Here is a 9,914-nt window from a genome sequence, read left to right as displayed (position 1 = left end):
TGAATCGTATGTCGATTCTCGATTTTTCACAGCCTCAACCTAGCAAAAATGGTCCATGGGATAAATAGCTGGTGTTTGTATCTAAAACTCAGATTGGTCACATAAATGCCACGGCATTCTGAAGTTTTGAGTTGTGATTTACATTACAGGATTACTGTGTTTAATTTTTTTTTTTTTTTTTAACTGAACACTGTGATTATGGGGTTTTGTAACTTAGCAGAACTCTCACTGGTAGAAAAAAAATAGACCTGAAATATGTGTAACTTTTTGGAAAGTTAAATCTGACATCAAAATAGTCATTGAAATACAATTCCGTTGTAAAGTTGTACAGAAAGTTATAGAGATTATATTGTGACGCTGGGACTTGGAGTGAGACACCTGTCGTTTGGCATTTGAATTCATTTAACTTGGTAACTCTGCCGGTTCTTCAGGGTTTGTAGACACTTTACCAGTTTGGGCTGTTGAGCACTCATGATCACAAATGTCCATAGTGTCGTCTTCTGAGGAAACATGAAGCTGAAATTGAAATTCTTTGTGGCAGTTGGCTGGGTTATGACACCATAAAAAGGTCCAGTGCTCATATAACACACATGGCTAAACCCCCTTTCCTACTGCAAAATATTATCATTTGCAACTTGTGCTTCAATAGTGGGATGTATTTGCTTTGTAACCGCCCAGCTACAGGAGAGGGTGGAGTAGGGTGTATCTTATGAATTGCCTTATCTGTTTACTGGATAATTTCTCATAAAATAATGTTCTGCAGTAATTGCCCTTCGCTTGAGGAGTACCCAAATCTTTGGGTCCTTTCTAGCTTGGGGCTTTTAAATTTTGACATCAAAACATTCTTTCCCACTGTCCTTTTTGGTGTGGGGGATGGAAGAGGGACTGTTGACTGATTCTCTGTTCCCTCTTCAAATTTCTGACTTTCTGCCTCCCTTTTTTTTTGGTGGGGGGGGTGTCTTTTTGCCTTTTGCTCTTTCTCTGTCTTTTTTGTTCACTGTTTAGTACTATATGGACAGGGATGGGGGCCTGGCGGGGTTGAGAGAAGTTGATGAGCATCCTTGTGAGCGGCCAGGCTTCAAAGAGTTGGGAAGAGTTGCCAGCATCCTAGCTGTCTTCATCCAGTGCTCTTCAGTCACACCAAGACCTGAATCAGAAAAGTATTTTTAAATTACCCATAACTTCTCCCTGTAACGCAGCCAGCCCTGATAATGCTTGTTAGTACCTGTCACTGGCTCGCACAAGTGTACTCATCCAGTTAAGTTTCCAGACGTGTTTAAACAAGACCTTAGAATGCAGGGACATTGCATGGACATCAGTGGAGAGAACCTAGAAGAGCCGGCCTATCCGTCTCCGATGATCACCCCTAGGCCCTTAACATTCCTCTACCTGTAGAGTCCCATCTGTGTGTCCATCTGCTGAAATGAGAACAGAAAAATTCATGCACTGATTTAAAACAAACCAAAAAAAGGAAAAAAAAAATTCCCCCTCTCCTTCTAGCTGAACGAGAATGTTCAGTTAATACTTGGCGCTTGATAAATGCAGTAGTGAATGTGGAACCGAGCCTGTCTGTATATCTGGTAGCTCTTTCTGGCTTTGTTTTTCCTTACCAGTATTCTGCCTACCGTTTGCTTCTGTGATAGTTATATTGCCTAGCAAGCACACCTGTGGTTGTGAAAATAGTATAGCAAAAAATAGAAAACTCCCTGGTTATTGATGTACTAGATTTGTGTATGTCTTTTAAACCGTTCTAGTTTTCACCTTAACACAGAATCAGGAAAAGTGTACAAATTCAAAAGTGAAATAAATTTTATCAGTTAGTTGCCTGTGAATTGGTTTGTCAGTCCGTCTCTATTACTACCAGAACTAGCTAGCTATTCGGATCACACTTCATTAGTTAAGTGCTGTTGAGTCGGTTCCAACTCATAGCGACCCTGTTGCTCAAACCGACTTTACAGTCTAGTGGTTTCTCCCACAGCGCCACCCTAAAAGTAGGCATCAGCTTTAGTTCAACCCCTAGCCCCAAGTTAAGGTCTTGTAAAGAGGATGCAATTACCCTCTACACACAACTCCTTTCCACCTGATGCTTCTCCACCTTCCCCTACAAAACCATCCTGTTGTTAGACCTTTTGTGGCTCCTCTGGTGTGCAGGGTCCGTGGTTCAAACCCACTAGTTGCTTCTAGAAACCCTGTTGAGGAATGCTGTGAGTCGGAAGTGATATAACAACTGGTGGCATACGGGTTACCCGTTGGGCTGCTGATTGCAAAGTCAGCAGTTCAAATTCATGAGCTGCTCCGCTGGTGAAAAATGAGGCTTTCTGCGCTCCCTAAAAGATCGATAGCCTTGGCAACCCTATACACTGCACACAGCAGTCTGTTGAATTCTTTTTGTATAACACTCAAGGCCTACCTCAGGTTGTGCCCATCTCTCCCCCTGAGATAGTAACAAGCAGTGAAGCGAGAGGTGGCTGCACAGGACTTGGTCATGTCTAAAGTTACACCAACCTTTGTCATCTGTCATGTCACTGCTTAGGGTCAACGCTTGCAACTCTTTTTCTTCATGGGATTTACGTACCCCCTCCTAAAGATAGCCTGAGCCCCGGTGTGGCACTGTGGGTTAATGCGCTCGACTGCAAAGTCAGTTTGAACCACAAGGTCGACGGTTCAAGCTCACCAGCCGCTCCTTGGAAACCCTATACACAGTTGCTATGAGTTGGACCCAACTCAACGGTACTTCACAACAAAACAAGGACAGCCTGTTTGGCGCTGTAGGATAAGCAGTGGACCTCAAGTTCAGTTGGAATTGCAAGGTTGCTGTTCAGACTCACGAGCCACTCCTTGGAAACTGTATACAGGGTTGCTGAGTCAGAACCAAGTTAACAACATAGATGTCCTGGTGTGGTGCTGTAGGATAAGCACTGGACTAGGAATCACAAAGTCAGTGGTTCAGACTCACCAACTGCTCCTCAGAAACCCTGTACACGTACGGTTGTGAGTCAGAACTGACTGGCACACAATAAAGATATCTCCTCCCATAAGGCGTAGTAGTTACAAATCGGGTTGCTAACCTCAGGGTCAGCAGTTCAAAACTACCAGCTGTTCTGCAGGAGAAAGATGAGGCTTTCTGCTCCTGTAAAGATTTACAGCCTCGGAAACCCTGTATAGGGTCGCTATGAGTTGGAACCGACTCGGCAGCACATTACCACCACTCCCATGAGAGAGAGAAAAAAAAATCAAGCTAAAATGTTTTAGCTCAGGTTCAGTAAGGCTACTTTACTGCTGTGAAATTTGACAACTCTTGTTTCTCCTAGATGGGGAGCCTGTCCCAGCTCCAACCAATTCCAAGTCAGAAAACTGCCCATGATGAGCGGCAAGGTGAAGTACTGGACCTCGGTGGATTCTAAAATTTTTAAATAGCGGAATATTACAAATAGTTTGAGGTTGCAGACTGCTCTGGTTGTCCAGGGAGTCTTGTCTTACTCTCTTGCTGTATCTTATTTTCCCACCATGGCTTCTAAAGTAGTTCAATCTGGTTTGACATCCCGCTGAGAATTTGCCTTTCCTCCCTTCTCCCCCTCCATAAATTGTATCAGAATCTACATTTTAACAAGACCCACCAGGTGATTTTTATGTAGATATAACAACATTGACTCAGAAGTAACTGGTGGAGTCTTGAGTTCCCAGGTGGAAAGAATGACAGCCCAGCGAGATGGGCAGGGACTGTGTCAAGGAAGGTCCGAGTGGTCTTGAATGATACACGAAGCCTCATAGTCCCAAACCACGCTGTAAAACATTTTCCACCGTTGGTGCACAAAAGCGGAGCTGGATCCGGGCTCTCCAGGATTCAAAGACGACTTTTACGGGCTGCATAAAATTCTTAGGCAAGCTTTGAAACGGTACTCATCTGGGAGTCTACGGCCCCTTCGTAATTGAAACGTGTACAGAGGTCTTGTTTAATCCTTGCGAAGAGGGAATGAAGTCCTGAGTTCTACAGAAAAGGAAAATAGGCCCAGAAAGGTATTCAAGGCCTAAGAAACCCCAGTCTCCGCCGTCCCAGTCTTCTGCCCTTTTCTGCGCTGCTTAGAGGGTCTCAGAACCCCTCTACGCAGCTCCCGCAGTCAGGTTGAGAGTTTCCTTGCCTCCCGGAGCAGAGTCAGAGAAACGCCCCTCACCTGAGTCTTCTAGAACTCAGAGGGTCCCAGGTGCGGACCGGGAGAAAGGGGTGGGTTCCGGGGCGGGCGCGCCCGTGATTGGCCTGCTCGACCCGGGGCTTAAAGATGGGGCGGACCAGCCCTCGAGAGTGAGACCTCGCGCCGCTTTGCGCGCCGGTTCCCCAGGATCCCACCCGCAGAAGCGGACCCGGGCGCCGTCGGGCAAGGGCGGTTCCCGGAACCCGGGATTCGCTCGGGACCCGGCTCCTTCGCTTCCTCGCCCTTCGTGTCCACTATGAACGCCAGCGGCCCGAGCTACCCGCTGGCCTCGCTCTATGTGGGCGACCTGCACGCCGACGTGACCGAGGCCATGCTCTATGAGAAGTTCTTGCCTGCTGGACCCATCCTTTCCATCCGCGTGTGCCGCGACGTGGCCACCCGCCGCTCACTAGGCTACGCCTACATCAACTTCCAGCAACCGGCTGACGGTGAGCCCGGGGCAGAGGGACTGACCGACGCATTCGCGTCCTCCCCCACTTGCATTTCTGGCTTCTTCCGTTTTACAATTGGGGAAACTCGGTCCAGAGATACAGGGCGTTGGAAGGAGCTCTGCTCCTGAGTCAGGAATTAGCAATTAGCGGGCTCACCAGGTCGGAGGTTCAAATCCACCAGCCGCTTGGGAGAAAGATGACGCTGTCAGCTCCTAATTAACGATTTACAGCCTCAGAAACTATACAGGCTCGTTATGAGTTGTAGTGGACTCGGTGGCATTGGGCTGCTTTGGGTACTGTGTTTTGTCCCTATTTACAGATAAGGGACCATTGTTAAGTGACGTCGAGTGGGTTCCGACCCATGGAGACCCTGTATAGGGTTTCCGAGGAGCGATTGGTGGGTTTGAACCGCCAACCTTGCTGTTCAAACTGACCTTGTGGTCCAGCGTATTATCCTGCAGCGCCACACCAGGGTTAACTGTTGTTAAGTGCTGTTGAGTTGCAGCTGCTGGTGAGCTTGAACTGCTGACGTTGCAGTTCAAACGGCTTTGCAGTCTGGCGCATTAGCCCACAGTGCCACACCAGGACTTCACCTGGACAACTAGGGTGAGGGACGTCGGGGTCAGGCAGACCTGGGATAGAGACCACGAAGCTGTGTGTTTGGACAGGTTACTCGCTCACTCTGTCCTTCAGTTGCCTTTCTGAGAATTGGGGTTTGAAACTCCTTTTTAGAGAAGTTATGAAGGTGAAAGATGCAGAGCACCTGGCAAGGAAGATACCCAAGACGACACAGCCGACAAGCGGGGAAGCCAGGAGAACTGGGCCTAGGACTTCTGGGGGGGCAGCACCCGTTGTTGCCTGCTACGCATCAGGGTGCCAAAAAGTGTTTCTTAGAGCCCAGAGGAAAGATTACAGCTTGTTTATCCTGTTGTGAGTGGTGAGGATCAAATTTAATGAAGAGCACCCATTTGAGTTCAATCTGTCCCACTAGTGTGTCATTTTACTAACACCTCAATTTCTTCATCTGTAAAATGGGAATATGATGTTCCCCAGTGACTAGGAGGAATGGAGAATTGGTGGATTTCAGGGATCCTTCTTCTTTTACCCACCGTTGCCCCATCCTGTCTCTCAGAACCCTGTGAATGAAGCAGAACCTGACCTTTTTGTTCTGCTTCATACATAAGGAAACTGAGCTCCAGAGAGGGGAGGGACTTTGCCACGTTGGTTTATGGCAAGACTTGGCCCAGAACTCGGACTCCCTGAGGCTTGTTCCATTGGGTTCCCTACATCCCCTATCACTGCCTCTGAAACAAGGGGAGGCCTGGGAGCAGGAGACAGACTATTTCCCATGTTTACAGGTCAGTGGGAGACAGACCAGACTGTAACAATGGCAGGGGAATGGGCCTAGGCTGCTGGGATCAGAAACACTACCTGATGGTACCGTGGTTAAGCACTTGACTGATGGCAATTCTAACCCACCCATCGGCTTCTCAGGAGGAAATACCTGGCAATCTGCACCGTGGAGTTGGTTCTGACCCATAGCGGCCCTGTACAGGGTTTCTGAGGCTGTAAATCTTTACGGGAGCAGAACGCCTCATCTTTCTCCCACGGAACTGCTGGTAGTTTTGAACTGCTGACCTTGAGGTTGGCAGACCGACTTGTAACCATTACACTACCAGAGCTCCTTACAGCCTAGGAAATTCTATGGGGCAGTTCTCTGTCACGTGAGGTTGGTATGGGTTGGAATTGATTCAGTAGCACACAGCAGTTTATCAAGAAGTCCCTGGGTGGTGCAAATGCTTAACAAGCTCAGTTGTTAACCCAACGATTGGAAGTTTGAGTCCACCCAGAGACTCCTTTAAATCACTCCTTTAAAGTGACCTGTGGAGTACACTTCTACTCTGACACATGGAATTGACATGAATTGGTGTGAACTTGACAGTAACTGATTCCATTTACCTAATGTCTACTCTATGCCAGGCATAATGGGAAAAGTACCTTTCAGATCTCATTTAATTTTTAATTTGTCTAACCCCGAGGTAAGTTGGATAACTTTAGCAGATGCTGAAAAGGAGGTAATATTGTCTCCACCTTACAGGTGAGGAAGATGGCTCTGAGAGGTAGGGTTCGTGTTCCCAAAGCCACTACACTGCTGCTACTCAGCATCTCGGAGCTTTAGTTTCCTCATGTTGTTGCCTGCCACCCCATATCCTGGGAGTGTGGTGGCTCTACAGGATAAACACTGGACTGCAAACCACAAGATCGACAGTTCAAGCCTTCCCGTGGGAGAAAGATGAAGCTTTCTGCTTCCACAAATATTTAAAGCCTTAGAAATCCTATACAGGGTCAGCGGCACGTAACAACAACAAAACCCATAGGCTATTTCAAAAATGAAAAACAAAAATGCCCAAGCCCGCTGCCATGGAGTTGATTTGAAATCATAGCAACTCATTCGAACAGGAGAAGTGCCCCATTGGGTTTCTGAGGCCGTACATCTTGACAGAAGCAGGCTGCTTCTGATGAATGGCGGGATTCAAACAACTGACCTTTCAATTCCAGCCTAACACTTAATCTACAGGGCCACCAGGGATCCCCATGCCATGTAAGAACACTGTTTTCTGTCTACTCAGTATGTCTTCAGAGGGTGGAGTAGGCCTAGCTCTGCCGCTGAGTCTCTGAACCTCAGTGTTGTTTTTGTTTAATTTACTTATTTTTTAATGTTTTATTGTGAATTATTTGAAGGAGCTCTGGTAGCGTAGTGGTTACGAATCGGGCTGCGAAGCTTAATGTCAGCGGTTCGAAACTACCAGCTGCTCCGCGGGAGAAAGATGAGGCTTTCTACTCCCGTAAAGATTTACAGCCTCGGAAACCCTGTACAGGGTCGCTATGGGTCGGAACCGACTCGACGGCACTTAACAACAACAATGTGATAGTTTACATGGGAGAACATTAGTTTTACATTCATCCTATCTTATATCGTTTCATTGCCATGGTTACAATCCCCTCCATGCGTTATCAACCAACCAAAGAGTATACACTGCAAGCCTGCCCCCCGGTCATCAGCACACAGCCTCTCTCCCTCTCTGTGTCTAAAGTCCCCAGCCGGTCCATCTCTCCACGTCATCATCTCTGCCTCCCTCTCAGGTGAACCTCAGTTTTTCCATCTGTAAAATAGGATTAGGAATCCATGCTCATATATCTACAGTGAGGTGTTCTAATGAGATAACGGGAAGGTGGGAGGAACACCATATATATTCATTTTTTCTTGTCCTACCTGAGCTTTCAGGCTCTTTTCTCAGGTGAGACTCAGACAATGACTATTTCTTGGCTCCCACTTAAGCTAGAAGGCTCACTTTGGTGACTCAAGGAAAGAAAATCCCCTTAACTTGCTCCTTTCTCCTCTTGCCCAGCTGAGCGGGCACTGGACACAATGAACTTTGAGGTAATCAAGGGCCAGCCCATCCGCATCATGTGGTCCCAGCGAGACCCAGGACTTCGCAAATCAGGTGTGGGCAACATCTTCATCAAGAACCTAGAGGATTCCATTGACAACAAGGCCTTATATGATACCTTCTCCACCTTTGGAAACATTCTTTCTTGCAAGGTAAGTGTACCTCTTTGGAAGGGCCTGTGCCAGCCAGATGCTTATATGGTAGAAGAATGCCAGGTATACAGACCTCACTTTATTTTTCATTGTGGTTCTCACTTTGATTTAAACTGACCTTTCTGTAAAGTTTCAGGTACCGCAAACAATTGAATGGTAGCTGTTCTTACACAGATACGTTCTGATAGTGCTAATGAATACTGTATCCGTTTGCTCATAATTCTTTAGTTGGCAGTTGGGGTTGAGTTCAGCTGGGTGATTCTTTTAATTTTGGCTGGATTCCTTCATATGTCCACCAAGGTTGGCTGATGCTTCTGCTTCTAGAGATTGTCTGGCTTTGAGCTGAGGCAACTTGACCTTCCTTGTGTGGTCTTTCCTCCTTCAGTAGACAAACCGTCAAGGACAGGATTCCAGAAGACAGAGTAGAAGCTCACCAGGCCTGTTGAGGCCTGAACTTGGAATGAGGCGCTCCCTTAGTTCCTCTGTAGTCCACCAGCCAGCCCAAATTCAGAATGACAGGAGAGTAGAAAGCTACAGGGCAGAACATGTGGATTTAAGGCACCTATTAATATGGGGCCATCAAGGCAATCAATGAAGCACACCAGTTATTTTGTTAAGATTTCTCTTATACCAGAACATAAGCTTCCTTGAAAGTAGTGAGCTTGCTCTTTGTAGTCACTGTAGTGCTGTTCCTAGACTAAGACTGGTACACAGTAGGCGCTCTACATAGTTGTTGACCAAATGAACATACACAATCCTTGGAGAATGGCTTTGGTGATTTCTCTGACTTCGTAAATGAGGAAATTGGAATTGGATCAGACAGTGGGCTAGTCAGTACCTGACCAGAAGTCTTAAACCTGGGTGTTTTGGCTGTAGATGGTAGGAGAATTACCAGTTCCTTGCAGCCTTTTGAGTGTTCACCCTTCTGGGGAGGCTTGGGGGACTGCTGCTGACCTGCTGTCTCAGAACTCCTATTTGAGCACCTTCTCTGTGCCACGCATGATCTTTGAGTTCTCAACTAGGCTTCACAACCTCTCTGTACATTTTTGTTGTATTGCCAACTCTTGCCCAAGATGTTTTCTTTTTAAAATAATGTTTTATTGTGTTTTTTGGTGAAAAGTTTATGTAGTAAATTAAGTTCCCGTTTGACAATATCTACAGAACTTGTTCAGTGTCATTAGCTATATTTTCCCACAGTGTGTCAGTGTTCTCTTTCATTGCATTCTGGTGGTTCTGTTTCCAGTACTTTAGTTTCCCTGCCTTCTTCTTATCTTCCTTTCAAATCAGTTTTGACCTTTTGGTCTCATATAGGTGATTTTTTAATAGAGCATTGTACTTAGGGAATTGCCCTTTGTCTTGTGAGCCATGGTTACCTTTGCTAAAAGGTTGTTGTTATTGTCGTGGTGCCGGTTCCAACTCATAATGACCCTGTACAAGGTTTCTGAGGCTGTAAATCTTGACTGGAGCAGAGAGCCTCATCTTTCTCCTGCAGAACAGCTGGTAGTTTGGAACTGCTGACCCTGATGTTAGCAGCCCGATTCATAACCACTATCAGAGCTCCTTAGTCTCAGGATAATTTAAGTTCAAGGTTTAAAGAGTCTATCATAGGGAAATAGTCCTGGAGTCCTCTGGTCTCAACTGGTCCAGTGAGTTTGGCCTTTTTTTTTT

The 9,914-nt window shown here is 46.5% G+C and overlaps 1 protein-coding gene across 2 annotated transcripts in view; it reads left to right on the top strand.

Annotated features, from left to right (window-relative positions):
• Window positions 1-4,446: 4,446 nt before the first annotated feature.
• The window catches only part of PABPC1L (poly(A) binding protein, cytoplasmic 1-like), a 36,282-nt gene continuing 30,814 nt past the window's right edge, over window positions 4,447-9,914 (top strand). For both annotated transcript variants that reach the window (XM_006839261.1, XM_006839262.1), the window contains exons 1-2: window positions 4,447-4,639; window positions 8,053-8,246. In XM_006839261.1, coding sequence (XP_006839324.1) covers window positions 4,447-4,639; window positions 8,053-8,246 — 387 coding nt within the window. The remainder of the gene's footprint in view (window positions 4,640-8,052; window positions 8,247-9,914) is intronic.

Source organism: Chrysochloris asiatica, unplaced genomic scaffold (genome assembly GCF_000296735.1).
Source record: "Chrysochloris asiatica unplaced genomic scaffold, ChrAsi1.0 scaffold00023, whole genome shotgun sequence".
NCBI classification, from domain to species: Eukaryota; Metazoa; Chordata; class Mammalia; order Afrosoricida; family Chrysochloridae; genus Chrysochloris; species Chrysochloris asiatica.
This window is presented reverse-complemented; position numbering and strand designations above follow the sequence as displayed.